Source organism: Leuciscus leuciscus (genome assembly GCF_965113295.1).
Source record: "Leuciscus leuciscus genome assembly, chromosome: 15".
In the NCBI taxonomy this organism is placed as follows: domain Eukaryota; kingdom Metazoa; phylum Chordata; class Actinopteri; order Cypriniformes; family Leuciscidae; genus Leuciscus; species Leuciscus leuciscus.
This window is the reverse complement of record NC_138739.1, coordinates 5,121,162-5,141,678: the sequence shown is the minus strand read 5'-3', so window position 1 is coordinate 5,141,678 and position 20,517 is coordinate 5,121,162. Positions and strand designations below refer to the sequence as shown.

The following is a 20,517-nucleotide window of genomic DNA, read 5'->3' as shown; positions in this document are numbered from 1 at the left end:
ATCTTTACTGTAACTATTACGTTACTTGTACAATAAAAAAAATATATATTTGCTTACCTGTCTATCAATACACTCGCGAGAGCAGAGTCTCTGTCAAGTCCAAGATTGTCGCGCAGCTCTCTCCATCTCGAAAACGCCTGGCGGATATTTATCCGGGTTTTATTCCTCCGTTTGTCACAGTCTGCGTGTATCCGAATATGGACGCTTTCATTTTGTTGTTTCAAATTGTCAAAATTTGAATCGTATAATTAAAAAAAAATCTCTCTCTCTCTATATATATTGATCAAAATGTGAGAAATACATGAAATATTATCATTGAGGTGAAATAAAAAACATTTTTTGTCAGTTTTGTTACCTGACTCGATCATGTGGAAGGGAAGGTAGAGCTACTCGGTTACTTTAACCTCGGTTCCCTGAGAGATAAGGGAACGAGTATTGCGTTGCAAACGCTATGAGAACTCCTTTTCTCGAGAAAATAACGACCATGGTGTGTAAAGCAGAAGCAGCCTGGCCAGCGGCAGAGTATGCACGATCCGCGAGTGCTGAAGACGTTCTGCACGGCTTTGATGGGTGCGCAGGACACAAATGGGCGGCGACCGCTTCTTCCAGTGGCGGGAGCTTTTTCCTCAGCGCCGTCAACAGAGCGTTAACTGTACGTACACACCGCCGCCGACTTGAGCTGCAAAGAAGCTCTGGCCGCCCTGTCAAGGACGCTTGTCAAAAAGTACGGGGAAGCTTGGCCGCTCTGAATAGTGAGTGAGTGCGCGCGCGCGACCGGGGCTCTCTCTCTCTGTGTGCTCGTTCTTAGAGGCAGAAGAGCGCGTGCGCGCTTAAAATTTCATTTTTGGTAAGAACATTCACCCGCCAGTGTGGTGGATAGCCTTTTGAGATTTACTTGCCAAACAGAAAATCTACCCGCATTTGGCGCTTGGCGGGTGTTAATTTCGGACCCATAACCACCACTTCCGCATTTGACCATGTGATATTCCGGTGTGGTGGAATATCACATGGTCCACACCGGAAAAAGCAGACATTGCGTCACTGAGAGGCGACATTTCTTTTCCGGGACGGACAGTTATTTAAAATCGGAATTTCTCTGAAATAAAAAATCTTTGGAGACTTTTGAGATATTGTAAGTACACAACTGGAGGAAATATATCACACTGTGCAAGTTATTTTCAGAAATTTTATTACAAAATTTTTACATATTGGAGCTTTAATATTAAACAGTGTTAAAAATCCCAATTAGTCACTCTCCTGTCACTCATATTGGGAGACACGCCCACTTCCTGGAACTTTCTTCACCTGAGGATAATTACCAATCAACCTCACTAGTGTGTCTCTCTTTGTGCTGTTTGCTCCTCTGCTTGCTGCATGTGTTTTTTGCGTCTATGACTTTGTAAGTTTATTTAAACCTTTTGTATTGATATTAATTTGATAACTGATTTGTTTAATTTGGTTAAAGATTTTCTTTATGGTTATGTGAATGTATACTTATTATAATAATGATTTGTCACTCACAACTCCAGAGTGATGAGGTGGTACCTAAGTCTCCAACCCTATAAGTTCCAGGTACGGCACAGACCAGGAAGACAGAATGTGGTTGCCGACTACCTGTCACGGTACCCGGACAGTACGCGGCCAAGAGAAGGGGGAGGTGATGTGATGAAGTAGAGATCCCGCTGGGTACAACACACACACACGCTCCCTTACCGCACCGCACACACATACTCACCACACTGCTTTTCCCCTCCTCTCTGTTTCTCTGTTGTCGGCGGTGCGGGTGCACACGCAGCCCGATAGCCCATGGACAGTTTCACACACTGCAATCCCTTGCTGTTATAATATTTCCGGTCATACATAGTACACCACACTCTTTTATCTTGTTTATGTGTCATATATTGTGTGATTTGTTTGTCGTGTGTCGCGAGGGTTTGTTGTAGCCGGACTGACTGGTAGCGCCGGCGAAACCGATCGAATGAGTGGCGCACACTTATGACGTCACTGTTGGCGTCGCGTCAGGCGCACACCACTATGAGTCCGGTTAAACCATTTTTGTTGTTTGTAGGGGGGCTGACAAATAAGAAAGAGAGTCAGACATTTGTGTTATTGTTTTGTCATTTTTGTTTGATATGTTTATTATGTTTATATGAGGATTTGTTTAAAACTATATCTAATGTATATAGTTGAAGTCTAATTAAAAGACTGATTTAATTACCAAAGCAATGGTATGTCCGTAGAGGGGGCGGAGTCTGGCCTATAAAAGAGAAGGCCAGACTCAAATTTGGCACTTGTTAACCAAGTCGAATATGAGCGTGCAACTGTGGTGCCGTGAGTGATTCATTGAAGCGAGTATATTGAGGATACCCTTTTTGAATATTTTATTTATTGTTCATCTTTATTTTCCAGTTTGTTGTTTCTTTGTCACTTTGTATTTTGGGGTTTTGAAGCTACACTGTGAATATCTTCACCCCAGCACTCTTGGAGTTTTTTTTGTATATATCTTTCGGTGCTGACAATAAATTACACCTTGCACAATAGTGCTGTTGTGGGTAGAGCCATCATTTATTTTTTACAACGGACCCTCGTGTTACCCAAAGCAGATCTTCGGGGGTCGCTATGTAACAATCAGTAAAGTTAACTTTGTTTGTAGACACCAGCAATATGCAGCAATTGTAAAGCCACATTAAAGGAACACTCCACCGTTTTTTGAAATAGGGCTTATTCACTTTCTTTCCTACATTTAGATAGGTGGGCAAATGCATTTGTGTCTCAGTGCATGCATTGTTTTAGTTTGACAGGGTCGGCGCTAGCTTAGCTTAGCATAATGAATGGAATCCTTTGTTGCCAGCTAGCATGTCCTGAGTAAAAGTGATATAAAAAATTAAAAAAAAAACACCTAATTACTTCTTGTGGCCTGCGTATTCACAACAAGTACAAATAGTGATGCAGATTAACACTAGCCGATTTCCTAGGCAGATATTGACTTATATATTAAGGACTATATTAGGGGGAAGCACAGGTGAAGCACTGCTACTTGGGCGTGATATCTCTGCGCCCAAGTAGCAGTGCTTCGCCTGTGCTTCCCCCTAATATAGTCCCAAGTCAATATCTGCATAGGAAATCGTCTAGTGTTAATCTGCATTGCTATTTGTACTTGTGAATACGCACATTTTAAACATTTTTATATCACTTTTACTCAGGACATGCTAGCTGGCAACAAAGGATTCCATTCATTATGCTAAGCTAAGCTAGCGCCGACCCTGTCAAACTAAAACAATGCATGCACTGAGACACAAATGCATTTGCCCACCTATCTAAATGTAGGAAAGAAGGTGAATAAGCCCTATTTCAAAAAACGGTGGAGTGTTCCTTTAAGGAAATGGGACAATGAAGAAAGAAAGCAAATGGCAATAAATCAATTGAGAAGTAACTTCTGGACTCATTCCTGTGTTCTAATCGAAACACCATTCTGGTAGCACTCATCCTTAACCAGCCAAACACCATTGTTCAAACAGCATATACATGCCTAAACTTCTGAATCTTGACCAAGGACGACCTAAATGTATAGGGCTGTGAAGCTGTATGTGTTTTATGCGTTTATAAGAAACGCTGGCAGGGAAAGAGTTAACTTATCCAAATATGTATAATTAATAATAATAATAATATTGCACACCACTCTGCTTATTACACACACAGGGAGGCGCAGCAGCACACAAACATGCCGAACAAAAATAAAAGGATGTAAAAGATTATTATTGTGTACAAATAAAGATATGGTTGAATTTGGCTTGTCCCGTAGATGGTCTGTTCTTTAACCTCACACACACACACACAGCTTTAACCTCGCGCACGAGCAGATCCGTTTGCGCTCTGGAGTTTTGTTTTTCCAATGCAAATTTCTCCATGTAAAAGTGAATCTGCCATGGCGCGAGCGCAACTGGCTTTTAAAGGGAATGGGAGACGAGACTCTGATTGGTTTATTTCACGTTACGCCCAAAACACACCCATTACTCATTAAGAGAATAGAGACAAAACACACCCATTACTCATTAATAGAATAGGGACGACTCTTTTAGACCATGCGCCGGGACCACCGACCATTTTTCCCGCCGCTAAACTGGCAAAAGTGGATTCAGAAACGCCCTAAGTGCACTTGTGCTGTGAGCTTTAGACCATGAGCTTAGATCCTTAAAATAGGGCCCTAGGTCTGGATGATGGTGTCAAGTGGATGTGAGAGAGAGAGAAGCTGCAACAATGTCATTATGGGGAAAATAATGTTTTTTGAACATTCAAGCATGGAAATATATTCTAGTAGAGGCCAGAAACAAAATCAAGACTTTGTTAAAGGTTATAATATTGCCTCTTTGTTGTTCTTCTCGTTATTTCCCGAATCGAATATTCTCACACATTCACAGATTGATAATTTACGCATTGCAAAATAAAGTGGACAAAGTTGATCATGTTGTCGAGATTAATTTCATGCTACCTTTATGGGTTTTTTGGAGCATGAACATTTTGTGTATATGTATAGAAAAGCTTCCTCTAAACGTCTGTACTGAGAGTTTATCTAGAGCATCAGTGACGTCTGTTCTAGACAGTCTGCATCTTCCTTTATTAAGCTCTTCTTCCTGTTGACTCTCATGTGGTGAAGACTAAAGTATTTTTTACAGCGCTCTTCGACGACTACACTTAAAGAAGTGTGTGTCAAATCAAGGATTTTCATCCATAATGAAGTTCATCATCCTCTTCCTCTGTGTACCTTTGGTTTACTCAAGTGAGTTTCATTTCATAAAGTCGTTTAACCGATGAATTCAACGGGCTTCAGCTACTTCTACTTCTTGAACTCTGTGCTACTCTAGTTTTATTATTTTCAATTAGCTTTTATTTTTATATTTTTAGTGTTTTATATTTTCATGTTAATTTTAGGTGTAATTTTTAGTAATTTTGTTATATGCTTTTGTCTTAAAAAAAAAATGCTATTTAGGTTTAATTTATTTTTATTTCACTTTTAGTTTAAGGTAGTTTTATTATAGTTTATCAACATTTTGATTTAGCTTTTATTTTTCATTTATATTTTAATGTGAATTTTAGTGTATATTTTTTATTCATTTTCAGTTAATAATGTTAGTGCTTCAATTTGAACTTTTATTGTTTATTTATAATTTATTGTCAAGGCAACATTTCTAGTTTAGTCTAACTTTTTACATTTTATTTATTATTAATTTTATTTGATTTCATCTTTTCTTCAGTTAAAAGGTTTTTAATAGTTTCAGTTTCAGGTCTTTTTAATCTGATTCAGTGCTTGCCATTTCCGTTGTGGGTTGAAGGGCAGTTTTTATCTTCAATTTTTTCTCACTGAAATGTTCAAATATGTTTCAGTATTTTCCAATGACGTTGATCTGTCTCATGCAGGCAGGTCTATTTACAAGGCAAAACTATAACAAGTCTGAGAATAGTCCTATAAGAATGAATAAAGTTATGCACATTTTAATGTTAATTAACCTGTTAACGGTCACTCCTGATCATGGATGTTTTGGAGTGAAGACCTTTAAAAAAACACACACACTCAGCAAATTATTGCAGAAATTAAAGCACCTTGAAACATAGAAGTATAAAAAAGTTTTAGATATTCAGGTTTACTTTAAATGTACTGACCTAAACATTTTTTATTTTGCATATGTTTTACAAAACAAATACTCTAAATACTCCATATGTCTAACCAAGTTGTGTTTCAAAATTGAAGTTGATGTCTCAAAAAATCTTAGAGTACAATTTGAAATTTTTTAATTTTTAAAGTAGCATTACCATAGTAAAACAATTTTCTATATCAAAACGGCTTCAAATAGTTAACTTTGAGTGCTTTCTAATGATACCTTAAATACTAAAATATCTGTGCAAAAGTATTGATTTGAAATTAAAAGAAAAAAAGGGAATGACTCAAACAGTAATTTGATTTATGACACTGTAAGTTGCATTTGAAAGCTTTATGTCTTTGTGTTGTTTTGTTCAATGTTTGTTCAGAGTATCACGAGTTTATGACCACATACACTGAATTAAATGAACAGACGGCTGCAGGAACTCCAGAGTTTTCTGCTGTAACGACACTGGATGATCAACAGATCGATTATTATGACAGTAACATAAAGAAGCTGATTCCCAAACAGAACTGGATGAAGGAGTTTACATCTGAAGAACTGTGGAAGAAATACACTGAGATCAGAGAAAAACTACAGCAGATCTACAAAAACAACATTCATGTTATAATGGAGACATTCAATCAGTCACAGGGTGAGTTAAAATGCTTTAAACTACATTTTTAAATGTGAAAGATTATCTTGTACTTTAAAAAGAGCAGATGTTATGGTATCCCCTTCTTCAGGTGTTCATACGTATCAGAGGATGTATGGATGTGAATATGATAATGAGACTGGAGACTCACAAGGGTTTGATCAGTACGGTTATGATGGAGAGGATTTCATCTCACTGGACCTGAAGGAGAACAGATACATCACACCTGTACAACAGGGAATACCCACAATGCAGAAGTGGAATAATGACACAGCACAGCTTGAATTTCTGAAACAATACTACGATTATGAGTGTGTTTACTGGCTGAAGGAGTTCTTGAAGTTATGGAAAGAGGCTGACAGGATAACAGGTGCCCTTTGTTCACCAAGTAGATCATTTATATATATAGTAGGGATGCACTGATACGATTTATCTGCATCATCAAATCATTTTCATTGAACATGGAATGAATCCATTTTTTACGAAGAATCATGAGATGGGAGGAAATAAATATATCTCAATGATCTTGAGCTCTCACCAAACTTTTGCATCTTTTTATATCGGCCTTTTTCATGCTATTGCCGATTAGCCGATAATCTGATGGTTTTATATCTCTCAATATCGGCGGCTGATACATCTCTAATAATGAGTCATTCTTTGTCTCTTGTTTTAATGAAGCCACCATGAGAAAACAATAGATTTAACTGATCTGATCTGAAGTATTAAATATTTTTCTCACATTTTTCTCAATCTTTTTCAGCTCCTGAAGTGTCTCTGTTACAGAAGAATTCCTCTTCTTCAGTAGCGTGTCATGCCACAGGTTTCTACCCATCAGGAGTGACTATTACCTGGTTCAGAAATGGACAGGAGCACCATGAGGATGTGGATCTTGGAGATCTTCTGCCAAATGAAGACGAGACCTTCCAGAAGACATCTAGCCTTCGTGTTTCTCCAGACGAATGGAAGAACAACCAGTTCAGTTGTGAGGTGGAGCACCAGGGAAAAACCATCAGGAAGACTGAGGATGAGATCAAGAGTAACTACAGTAAGTTGTTAATAATGCTGCATAGTATTTTTATGGTTATGCCTCTTTAATTCATAGTTCCCTTTTGATACTCTACTTGTACTGCATCGCTAGACGCTGTTATGTGGAAAACTCCTTTTTCTCCAAATTCTGAAGCCTTTTTAATCACCCAGTGAAACTGCACAGCCATTGGTTCGTGCAGAGTAGTATAACGAACCAATGGCGAGGCAGTGGAGCTGCACGAGCCTAGCGCAGAGAACTAGGGCTGCACGATTAATCGCAATTTACATGTAATCGCACTTAAATCGAGATGGCTTATCGCGATTTTAAAATCGCAAAGGCTGCGATTATTTTTTTATGCGCAGTTTGTCATTGATGTACGGCTCTGTAAACGCTGCTCTGTCTGAAAGCACTGTGAGTTTGAGTCACTTATAACGTGCATTTGAAAAAGCAACACGCGTCAACATCTTTCCAAAACATGAGAAGCATTTATGAACCTCTTGTCCAACAGACAACATTTAATAACATGCATTTACTCCAAACTCACTTCATAACGACAGTTGAGCTTCTGTGAGATGATGTGCTTCTGACACAGAATAAGGCAGTCGTGTCTTTATAAGTCATGTTTAATCAAAGCGTTTCAATCTTCTGTTTATTCAGCTACAGCGATAGGGGTTTCCTGGAATGATGTGCATTATTGTACTTCTGCGGCGGGGCATATTTATCGTGTTTGCATGAGAGTGCCCTCTGGCGTTCAAATGGAGCAGTATTTACTACCAATCAGCCGCACTCCACTGACAAGCTGCGCATAAAATAATCACAGCCTTTGCCAAATTTGGGTTTCTTCTCATGATATTCTTAGCACCGTATTACAGTGACACTGAAAGGATCTTTGCAAAAATAAAAAATATGCAGACTTTCGTGTGCGCATGAGAAACCATTAAACTTAGCATAGACAATGCACACTGAGACACCTATTGCACCATCAGCCCATTTCACGGTGTGGTTTCTTATGTGTATGTGTTAAAGCAGACCTAAGGCCTTGAAATATAATGTACCCAAACATTCATTTTGCCATTAATTGTAATAATCCAGTGAGATTTTTGCATGCACAAGGAGTGACAAGAGCCGGTATGATCTGATCTCACCATCATTGATTCTGTCTGTGATTACATGAAGAAGCAGAAAAAAATTGAGACAGACTAAATCCAGAAGAACTGCAGCAACGTCTCCAAGATGCTTAAAGAAACCTTCCTCCAAAGCTACAGTACTGTGAGACGTTTTAGGCACTTGTGTAAAAATGCTGTAAAGTGAGGATGCTTTCCAAAATAATGTCATAAATAGATTTTATTTATCAAGTAGCTTCTATTAACTGAATCAAATCAATATTTGGTGTGACCACCCTTTGCGTTTCAAACAGCTGTTGTCCAGGTACACTTGCAGATAGCTTTTCAGGTAGCTTTGTAGGAAGGTTTCTTCAAGCGCCTTGGAGACATTGCCACAGTTCTTCTGGATTTAGTAGTTTTTTCTGTTTCTTCATGTAATCCCAGATGGACTCGATGATGGTGAGATCAGATCTCCGTGTGGAGCACCGGCTGTTGTCAGACTCCTTATGCATATAAAAATCTCACTGGATTATTACAATGGCAAAATAAAAGTTTGGAAGTGTAAACTGATACTGACACTACAGCAAAGGATACAAATAACTGTCTTAAAACCCTTTTTTGGGGGTGAAAATAAAAATTGTGCTTTGGAGGTCTCCAACAACAAACACATTAATTTTCTCATAATATACATTGTACAGCACCACATTTTTCAATGACTCTCAAACAAATCGTCCGATGAATTCAGTCTCTTTAAATCCCTCCTTTCCGCTGCCTGCTCTGCTCTGATTGGCCAGACAGCCCAGTCTGTTGTGATTGGTTGACCGCTTACAGCGCCTGTCAGAAGCTAAACACCCATTACCATAACTGAACTTCAGCTCCGGAGGCTTCCTCAGTCCTCAGCGATTACACACTGTAAAGAAGTGTAAACCTCATTTATACCTCATGGAGATTTTAGAAGCATTCGTCTAAAGGTTTTATTGCTGTTGTATTGCTGTGGTAATTTTAACAAGACTCTTCACATCCTCATCCTTTGAAAGGGTTTACAAAGAGAATTTGCTTTTGCAGAGCAGAAAACAGCGTCTTCTCGACATGCACAACACAAACCTGCTACAGTGATTGAGGGCAGGTCAAGTTGTTTGCGGGCGGACAACATAAAACATAGGTGGGCATTAGGCAAATGTGTTACCCAGTGACGTAGCCGTCACGGAAGTAAGATTCGAATTCCTGACGACTCGTTTAGGCGGTTCAGAGTCGATTCTTTCTTTTGAGAACCAACAACTTTATTTATCGTGTGCTCTTTCGTCTTCATAACTTTGCAGAAAGCTGCATTACACATTGCATGAAAGGGAATATTCGAAAAAGCATAATAGGGGCACTTTAAATATGGTCTGAAAATCTTGGAAATCTTGGATCTTGGTTTGGAAATTTGAGTCTGGAAAAGTATGGAATTTTGAAATGGAAAATGTGTAGGAACCCTGTCTAAGTGAGCTCACGTCAGTCTGTATCCCGCGTGTCTCACTTTTTTTGCAGCAGAGGGAAATCCCCAGAGCTGCGCGTGCTGCAAGAGCGAGCTCTATGCTCTATGACTTAAGTGAGACTCATGGAGTATATTCCTTCTGAAAGATCATTTTTTCACCGGCGTTTGCTGTAAAATGCCGAACATCTGAGCGTGTCACTTGCCGGCTCCGGCCCCACAAGCTGCGTTCATTGAAGACGAGTGCTTTCACTACGAGAGCGCAAGTCTCGCCTCGATGCATTCACAGGCTCTTCCCCTCGTTCTACATTGTTTTCCTTTCTCTCTAACATGAGACAAAGAAACAATGGAATCGCAATGCTGATTGAATGGGACTAGGGGAGCTCACGCCGGCCTATTTCCTGCGTGTCTCATCGTCTCTGCAGCAAGTGTCACAGTGTTGGGTTTGTGTTCCCCGGGTGTCCAGTAGATGTCCTCCTTCCCCGGTGTCACTTACATCATGAACTACGTTTCCCATCATCCTGTCTGGCTATCTCGATCATTGCACTCAGGTGTTCCCCGTCATCATTGCACTCAGCTGTTTCCCCTCACCTTGTTAGTGTCGATGTATATATATGCTGTTTGTGTCAGTGTTTGTCACGGAGTCCTTGTATGTATCACACCATTTCCTTAGTCGGTTCTTGTCTGTGTCTTGTTCTTTTTGGATTGCTTCTTTGGATTTTGACCTCTGCATGGACTGGATATTGATGTAACGGATTTCCCTTAATAAACACATATTGCATTTGGATCTAAATTACCTCTGTTCTTGTGTGGATCGTGACAGAAGGACTCTGTCGCCAAAAGATCCAGCGGTATGTTTTCCGGTGTTTCTTCCCCAGCCACGAGCGGGAGAGAAGGATTTGTTTTGAGGGAACCCGCCTTGTCATTTTTCGCGGGACCCGTGGAGGCCACAGTAGAGGAGGTGGGCGAGAGGAGTCCCGACACCACTCTCCACTCTGGCCCCTCTTCGACCCTGGGTTGGTGATGTCCAGCCCAGGGCCCCATTCGCCACGGGTTCCGTCCAGCACAGAGCCTGTTCCAGTGGTCCCAGTTCCAGTGGTCCCGAGTCCGGTGATCCCTGTTCCGGTGGTCCCTGTTCCGGTGGTCCCTGTTCCGGTGGTCCCAGTTCCGGTGGTCCCAGTTCCGGTGGTTCCGGTTCCGGTGATCTCGAGTTCGGTGGTCCGGAGGCGGAGGAGGAGGAAGACCTCCAACCTCCCCAAAGAACCGGAGGCCGTACCCGTGCAGCCCGTGCAGTCCGCAGTCGTCCCCGAGCAGACCGCTGTCATCCCAGAGGTCATGCCCGTGCAGCCAGCGGTCATCCCAGAGGCCGTCCTCGGGCAGCACGCTGTCGTCCCGGAGGCCATGCCCGAGCAGCCCGCTATTGCCATAGCGGCGGAAGGCTTGTTGGATTATTTTGATACGCTATTTAAAATCCTAGAAAGTACCAAGACTGTCCATGGCACGTCTGCCGAGCCTGTGTCTTCGGACAAGATGGCCGCCGCCGAGCCTGTTCATGTCACGCCTGCCGAGCCTGTGTCTTTGGACAAGATGGCCGCCGCTGAGCCTGTTCACGTCACGCCTGCCGAGCCTGTGTCTTCGGACAAGATGGCCGCCGCCGAGCCTGTTCACGTCACGCCTGCCGAGCCTGGGTCTTCGGACAAGATGGCTGCCGCCGAGAGTGTTCACGTCACGTCTGCCGAGCCTGTGTCTTTGGAGAGGATGACCGCCGCCAAACCTGTGTCTTCAGACAAGATGGCCGCCTCCGAGCCGGTGGTATCTGTTCCTGAGCCTGAGCCGGTGGTGTCTGTTCCTGAGCCGGTCGTGTCTGTTCCTGAACCTGAGCCGGTGCCTGTGTCCGTTCCTGAGCCGGTGCCTGTGTCTGTTCCTGAGCCGGTGCCTGTGGTGTCTGTTCCTGAACCCGAGCCGGTGGTGTCTGTTCCAGTTCCTGAGCCGGTGGTGTCAGTTCCTGTTCCTGAGCCGGTGGTATCTGTTCCTGAGCCGGTGGTGTCTGTTCCTGAGCCGGTCGTGTCTGTTCCTGAACCTGAGCCGGTGCCTGTGTCTGTTCCTGAGCCGGTGCCTGTGGTGTCTGTTCCTGAACCCGAGCCGGTGGTGTCTGTTCCAGTTCCTGAGCCGGTGGTGTCTGTTCCAGTTCCTGAGCCGGTGGTGTCTGTTCCAGTTCCTGAGCCGGTGGGGTCTGTTCCAGTTCCTGAGCCGGTGGGGTCTGTTCCTGTTCCTGTTCCTGAGCCGATATCTATTCCTGTGCCGTGGCCGCCCGAGGAGTCGTCTCCGCCCTGGCCGCCCGAGGGAGAGTCTCCGCCCTGGCCGCCCGAGGGAGAGTCTCCGCCCTGGCCGCCCGAGGGAGAGTCTCCGCCCTGGCCGCCCGAGGGAGAGTCTCCGCCCTGGCCGCCCGAGGGAGAGTCTCCGCCCTGGCCGCCCGAGGGAGAGTCTCCGCCCTGGCCGCCCGAGGGAGAGTCTCCGCCCTGGCCGCCCGAGGGAGAGTCTCCGCCCTGGCCGCCCGAGGGAGAGTCTCCGCCCTGGCCGCCCGAGGGAAAGTCTCCGCCCTGGCCGCCCGAGGGAAAGTCTCCGCCCTGGCCGCTGGCTAGACCGTCACCCCCTTTTCCGGCTTCCCTTCATGGACCTGGTCCCCCATCCCTCCCCCTGATTCTCCACCGTTCTACCTCCCGCCTGGACTCTTGTTTTGTTGTATTTGTCGTCTTGGAGCGTCTGGTAGCCGCTCCGTAGAGGGGGGGTTATGTCACAGTGTTGGGTTTGTGTTCCCCGGGTGTCCAGTAGATGTCCTCCTTCCCCGGTGTCACTTACATCATGAACTACGTTTCCCATCATCCTGTCTGGCTATCTCGATCATTGCACTCAGGTGTTCCCCGTCATCATTGCACTCAGCTGTTTCCCCTCACCTTGTTAGTGTCGATGTATATATATGCTGTTTGTGTCAGTGTTTGTCACGGAGTCCTTGTATGTATCACACCATTTCCTTAGTCGGTTCTTGTCTGTGTCTTGTTCTTTTTGGATTGCTTCTTTGGATTTTGACCTCTGCATGGACTGGATATTGATGTAACGTATTTCCCTTAATAAACACATATTGCATTTGGATCTAAATTACCTCTGTTCTTGTGTGGATCGTGACAGCAAGGGGATTTCCCAGCTCTATGTGCAATGTGAAAGTGAGCACAGGACTGACAATGCGATGCTGAATGCGATGCTAGTAGCTCGTTAATATATGACGTTTTCCTCCATGACTGTCAGATGAGGCTCATATAACTAACAAAGGCTCCCAAAACAGCCTCTTTTATGCCTCCTAGCACCCGGTTCAGTTCCCGGTGCTGGAGACAGTGTGTTTGTTGCAGCCTCTGGGCCTATTCAGTTTCACGCTCCCATGCTGTTATTGCAAACACAAACATACTCAAAAGAGAGAGCTCTTTTCCTCTTCCCCTTAACACGAGCCCCAGGCCCCTGCACAGCGGCCTGGCGCTTGACCTGATAGAACCCCTTGCCACACGGTCCAAGGCCTGGGAGGCCATCCCCGGAGTGTCAGAATGGGTTTTAGGGATAATAAAAAGAGGTTACTCTCTACAATTCGCTCTCAGACCATCGCTCTTCACCGGCGGGGTTCCCACCTCAGTAAGGAGCAGCGAAGCTCTCGTCCTTTGCACCGAGGTGATGAATTTACTGACGAAAGGAGCCGTAGAAACGGTCCCGCCAGCACAGAGCCAGTCAGGCTTTTACAGCCGTTACTTCCTCGTCCCCAAGAAAGATGGTGGTCTCAGACCCATCTTTGACCTCAGATGCCTGAATCGCACCTTCATGAAATCCTCACACTTTCACGAAGTGCATGAATATTTCCTGGGGAGCCCCTCTCCCCTCTGTGACAGACGGGACACCACATTCTGAACTATCTCGACGACTGGCTTGTTTTGCCCAGTCGGAGGCGGAGCTAAACTCTCACAGATCCATGCTCCTTCCCATGAACAGATCCGTACTGTTCCCAGGAATGAAATCTGTTGGCTGGGGGACAGTGAGCTCTGAGTCCCAGGCACTTCAAGTGGCTGCACTTGAAGTGCCTGGGACTCAGAGCTCACTGTCCCCCAGCCAACAGATTTCATTCCTGGGAACAGTCTTCGACTCAACCCACATGTGGGCCGCAGTCACGTCAGAGCGCGCTCTGACCATTCAGCAGCCTGCGGCCTCCTTCAAAATTGGAGCCTGTCCCACCGTCAGGTCTTTTCAGAGGATGCTGGGCCTCATGGCCTCTACATCTCCAGTACTTCAGCTAGGCCCGCTGCGCATGCAGCCCCTACAGTACTGGTTGAAACCTCGATTACCAGCCTATGCCTGGCATCACGGACACCTACGTATCAAGGTGAACCAGGCCTGTGTCTCAGCCCTGGCCCCTTAGAGGAATCCTCATTGGTTCCAGTCTGGCGTGGCGCTGGGAGCGGTCACCAGAAGGAAGGTGGTCTCGACAGACGCTTCCAACACAGGTTGGAGCCTTTGGCTCCTGGTCAAACGAGGAAAGTCGGCTACACATCAACTGCCTGGAAAAGCTGGCAGTCTGTCGAGCCTTTCAGACTTTCCTACCAGACCTGAAGGGACACCACGTCTTGGTCCGATCGGACAGCATGACAGTGGTGTCTTACATAAATCGCCAGGGCAGGCTCACCTCGAAACTTCTGTTCAAACTGGTGAAACACCTCCTGGTATGGGCACACCACAACCTGTGCTCTCTGAGGGCAGCGCACGTGCCGGGCAAGCTGAACCAAAGTACAGACATGCTATCTCAAAGCAACGTCCCCTCTTCGCCTCAGAAGACAACTCTCACTGCCCAACTTATTTTTCAAAGAGCAGGGATGCGCTGGCCCACGACTGACCCAGCCTTCTCCTATACGCTTTTCCCCCGATCGCTCTGATCCCCCAGATCAGAAATTTTTCTGATACTGGAACTGGAACTGTAAATTTGTTTATGTACATTTCTGAAATGCATAACTGATAACATCACTCTGAATTGTAAAGTAGATGCATGCATGATCGTTAAAGCTGCTTTGAAACGATATGTATTGTGAAAAGCACTATACAAATAAATAAATAAATAAATTTGAATTGAATTGAAAGAGTCTGGACAAGCCTACTATGCTTATTGCTCCCCCCGCTTAGCTCTGCCTAATAATGAATCGTGCTGAAAGCAGGCAGGCACGTAGCTATGCTGCTCGCGTTTACACTTGCGTGCATGGCAATGACGTAAGATGCACGCAAACGCACCAGGGTTCGATAGAATTAAGTTGAGTGTGAAACCAGACCAACGCTGCGGGGGCACCAGGAACAATCGCGGTCGTGCTCGGACCTCAGCAAACGAGCCCAGTGTGAAAGCACCATCACCTGCCTCCGCCATTTTTCATATCAAAGCAGTGAAGGCGGGGCGAGGGGGAAGAAAGAGGATAGCAGATTAACCAGCAGGGCGTGCACAGCGCACAGACTGGTGTGTGGAGGTGAATTACAGTGAGCCGTTTGAGACGGGAGACCAAAAATAAATAGGTGGGCAATAGTAAAACTAGTTGACTAAAAATATTGCCGTCTACTAATTTTCATGGTCGATTACGTCGACTAATCGCAGCAGCACTAGACCACTGACGCTAAAGACCATAGTTCTGCTAGCATTGTCAAGCGTGTAGGTGACATACATCCACTCTCTGTGAGCGCACCATGCTTGAAAATTAGGCCAAACGACTGTTCCTAAGGTGCTCTCTATTCCGTTCAGAGCACAGGTCATCTCCCTTTCGGCACTTCCTCCGTCCGCAGATGAACGAGAGCTGCAATTTACTCTGCCCTGTCAGGGCTTTGAGAATATACATAGAGCGTTCCACCTCTTTTAGACACATGGAACAGCTTTTTGTATGCTTCAGAGGCCGCACCAAGGGGCATCCGGTCACGAAGCAGAGGATATCTAGATGGATAGTGGATGGATAGCATTCATATGCCTTTTAATTTGGACGCATCACCTCAGCATTTGCCTGTGCCCATTTTGGTGTTGTCTTCACATGTAGACTGTCGTTTTCCTCACAGAATTGTTGAAATTGAGCAGACATGAACTGAGGGCCACAGTCTGATCTGATGGTAAAGGTCAGACCGTGACGACTGAAAACTTTTGATATTAAAGTTTATTAACTGAGCTGATCTCAATTTGATGTTTTTATTCCTCAGACTCTGAGAACAACTGTTGTGGTCCTACTGAAGCTGTGATCCGATTGGTCCTCTCTGCTCAGGTGGGCGTGGCTACTGTCATTATTGTGGTTTATGACATCAGATCCAGAAGAGCTGAACGAGATCAAGCACATATTCACACATCAGGTACATGATTGATGTAATTTCTCACAAACCGATTTTTCAAATATATTTGTGAGTTTTAATAATTTATGCCTTTATACAGTATGTGTATCTTTTTCAGAAAGTATTGAAATCTAAAGGAGAACACTGAACTTCAAGTGTGTTCTTGTTCTTCTAGTGTTTGTTTGAGCTTGTGCTCTCTCTTTCAGTGTCAGATTTTTATTTGAAAGTTTTTAATTTTAATTTTTCAAATTCCAATTTGAAAGGCTTTTTTTGATTATATTTCTCTACAAGACACAGTTATCAATTAACCACTACTGCTGTATATTTGCTCTGTGTTTGCTTGCCTTTAGCAATAAAGCTTTCTCACTGTAAGGTTCAAGAGTCTCTCCATGTTTTCTTACATTTATTATGTCAAGCGCCCCCTGGAGGAATAATAATTTTATGTAAGTAATTAGTGTGCTGTATTGTGAATAAGTCCCTCACGAATGAAGGGCGTGGTTAGACACGACTATAGCCTTTGACTATATTCACAATACAGCACGCCTCAAGTACCTTATTGCTTTTTTAAAACGGTTACCAGTTACCGGTTAACATTTTTATTTCAGGATTCTTTAAAGAATAGAAAGTTCAAAAGAACGTCTCGGTTACCTATGTAACCCTCGTTCCCTGAGTAGGGAACGGAGACGTTACGTCGGATGACGACGAATGGGGTTTCGCTTAGAAATCCTATCACCTTCGAGTATATAAAACGAGCCAATGGCAAAGAAATGCCATGGGTCTGCGGAATTTGCATAGCGTAACTCCGCCCCACCGCGTGGGTATAAAGGAGGTACGCCGGCAACATGCAGATATGTCTTCGCTGAGGAGCCGAGACTGAACTCAGGTGTTCCAGCGGTACAGCGGAAGTGGCAGGGAGACGTAACGTCTCCGTTCCCTACTCAGGGAACGAGGGTTACATACGTAAACGAGACGTTCCCTTTCGTTGTCACTCCGAGTTACGTCGGATGACGACAATTGGGGTTCCCAGTGAAATCACGCTACCTCTCGACTGTCTTCCAGTGCCCTGCGTAAGTCTGAGCTCCCTGTCGTGAGACTGGCACGGACGAAGGACTCCTACTTAACACAGGAATACCAAGGTACACTGGGAAGCATATCTCAGGGGAAATATGCAATCATGCCCAACCCGAAGGGGGGGACTTGGAATACACATATGACCCCGAGGGGCTGCATATGGAGAAACACTGGGGTGTCCAGCCGCAGGTGGAAAAAATTCAACCCCAGGGGTGGCAAGGTGGCTTGCCAAGGGAAAGACACCTGCTCAGAGAGGCTTACAGTGGAAATACACATGTGGGGTCGCCCAGAGGGGGAACCATGCACATGGAGGCACCTAGCCAAGCGCGAAAGCTGCCGGTGGCATAACTCTGGCGTTGACGTCGTCAGTGCTGGAGGAGACTCAGGGCTTATTAGGCTCACCTGAGGAAAATATCGCACGTATCCCGTCCGTGGAGAGGATGCAAGCGAAGCGAAGCGCAAGCGAAGACACCTGAGCAGGATCTAATACCGGCTAGTTGAAGCGAGTACATGAGAAGAAACTGGCTCCACTCGGAGATTATAGAATCTCGCGAATGTGTTAGGTGTCGCCCAGCCTGCAGCTCTACAAATGTCTGTTAGCGAGGCGCCATGCGCTAGAGCCCAAGAGGATGCCACACTCCGGGTGGAGTGGGCCGTCACACCAAGGGGGCATGGTCGACCCTGCTGCTGGTAAGCCAAAGCAATGGCGTCCACTATCCAGTGAGATAACCTTTGTTTGGAGAGAGCCTTTCCCTTCAGCTTCCCACCATGACAGACAAAGAGCTGGTCTGAAGTCCTGAAACACTGCGTTCTGTCTACATAGGCATGGACGGCGCGTACTGGACAGAGCAGTTCCAAGGCTGGGTCTGCCTCCTCCGAGGGCAGCGCTTGCAGGTTCACCACCTGGTCTCGAAAGGGTGTGGTGGGAACCTTGGGCACATATCCAGGCCGGGGTCTCAGGATCACGTGAGAGTTAGCCGGCCCCAATTCCAGGCACGCTTCATCAACCGAAAATGCCTGCAGCAGAGTTTCCGCTAGAAAAAAATGGTGCCGGTCAAAGTGACCGGCAGAGATTTCGTTTTCCGGACATTTTGATGATATGCCGGTCAAATATTGCCTCTTAATTAGTCAAGTTGAGGAAAACTGGAGGCAGGCTATGTAACTTAAAAAAATGACATAATCAGGCCGTATAGAACGCAACATGTTTATTAGCCTAACTTTCAAATAGACGGAAAAAAAAACATGAACGTCCGATTGGCGTCAATCAACGGCAATTGTTTTTACTATGGTTTCACATTCATAGTTTAACAAACCAATCCCCCTTCCCCACATAAAATATCTGAATATCTCGCGGTGTAAATAGCCGCATTTCCATTACAGATTTGCGCAAATGTTTTGCGCTATTATCTAAATATCGATAAAAAACTATTGCGAAATGACGGCGTTTCCATTAACCGATGTTATATGCGACTAAACGTCCTTTTTTCTCTCACGATAAGTCATTTAAAAAATCACGGCAACGGACGTTGGTTTATATAATATCACTGCCACCGCATTAGACATTATTATTATGATTAATGGAAGGAGACGTGGCGTGTTATCCAAGCATTAATGGCAGGGAAAGACCCTTGTACTGCGAACGACACATAAGGAGTTTCTGGGTGTTTCGCCCTCATTTCTGCTCCGAGGTTTTGATTGTGGCATTTATTTGAGATTTAGAATCCAGTATTCCTATAGGCTAATTATTGTTTCTTTTATGAATTTAATAAAGCACTCTGTCTCGTATTCTGTCCAAACGATCCATGTAGGCTACTTTTGTCCATTCGTTTTTCCTTTTTTAACCCGTAATTGAAAAACGAAAAATGAACGGTTGTTGTCTTTTTAAAACGCAAAGTTGAACACCAACATTTTAATTTGAACTGGCTACACCAACTGCTGCGCAAAAAAAGTAAATACCGACGCATTTTCTGATTTTTGTTTATGACTTTTTGCCCCTTTATTAAACATTTAACATATTCACAAATTAATATGGAAAACATGTCGATTTTACTGGTTTTCAAAGGCCAAATTAGAACCTGGAATTGATGTTTTTCCCGCAGTGCTGAATGAGAAGAGCCATTAATAGCCTATTATAAATAAACTATTGTTTTCTAAGTGTCGGCTAAAATCACATCTCCATCTCCGCTGTTAAGCAGATGCGCTTTTAGAGAGAAATGCACCTTTCATACAGATTAGGTACATAATCAGAAGGTATTAGCTTTCGATTCGAATTTGTTCGTTTTAAAGTGGACATTTCAAGCTTTAGCCTACATAGGCTATATTTTGTTTCAATTCTCACGCTCCAGTTTATGGAGATCATGAAAGTGCGTCTGATTTTTTATTTTTTATTTTACAAAAGCACAACGTTTTCTTGTTATTGTGAGTTTACACAAATAAAAGTAGTTGAGAATAATGTATTATTATTTTCTGTATGACCAGAAATGACAGAGTATTTTAAGTTGTTTCCACTGTTAATAGGAAAATGCAAGTGGTCACGCCCGCGCCTCCGTGCCATGCAGTGCGCGCTCCACACTCAGCTTTGTTCCTTTTTTGCATAAAAGCGTCTTCTAAATATAGCTTATTAAATGTTATAATATAATAAAATAATATAAAATGATTATTATTTGCGTAGCTATACATGGACCTCAAACACACCGCGTCTTCTAAGTCAGGTGACTGCAAATGCGCAATAACTGTTTCCATTGCAGTTTTGCGAAATATTCCTTTTTCGAATGGCCTGAAAAACCACCTCATGCGAGCATAAAAACGTTCTTGCGATAAACGGGAGTTTTTGCGAAATTAACGTGTTTCCATTTTGCGTATTTTTAATTCGCAATTTCAATTTGAAGGGTAGCCTAATGGAAACGCGGCTAGTGTCTCTCCGCAACTTGCAATGCGCATAAGCCGAGTAACCTTGTTCTCCGCAAGGCGACTTCGCTGCTTCGTCTTGATCCGATTCTGCTTTTTCTCCGGTGGTGGTGGAGCTGTCTGGACATCTGAGGCTTCAGGCGTTCCTGATTCACCATCGTCCGTCGCGTCTGGCCTCTGAAAAAAGCTTTTACGGCTAGTCTGCCTGGGCCTGGCCATATTTGAAACGTCTCACTCATTCGTTCGTTGTTTAGGTCTATATTACA

At 44.3% G+C, this 20,517-nt stretch overlaps 2 protein-coding genes across 2 annotated transcripts in view; both read left to right on the top strand.

Moving 5' to 3' along the window:
* Positions 1–20,517, top strand: part of LOC309476090 (major histocompatibility complex class I-related gene protein-like) — a 106,234-nt gene that overhangs the window by 15,513 nt on the left and 70,204 nt on the right. The gene's annotated exons all lie outside the window — the stretch shown is intronic.
* Positions 4,634–20,517, top strand: part of LOC309476121 (major histocompatibility complex class I-related gene protein-like) — a 113,346-nt gene continuing 97,462 nt past the window's right edge. The window contains exon 1 of the mRNA XM_082139324.1: positions 4,634–4,777. Coding sequence (XP_081995450.1) covers positions 4,732–4,777 — 46 coding nt within the window. The 5' untranslated portion in view covers positions 4,634–4,731. The remainder of the gene's footprint in view (positions 4,778–20,517) is intronic.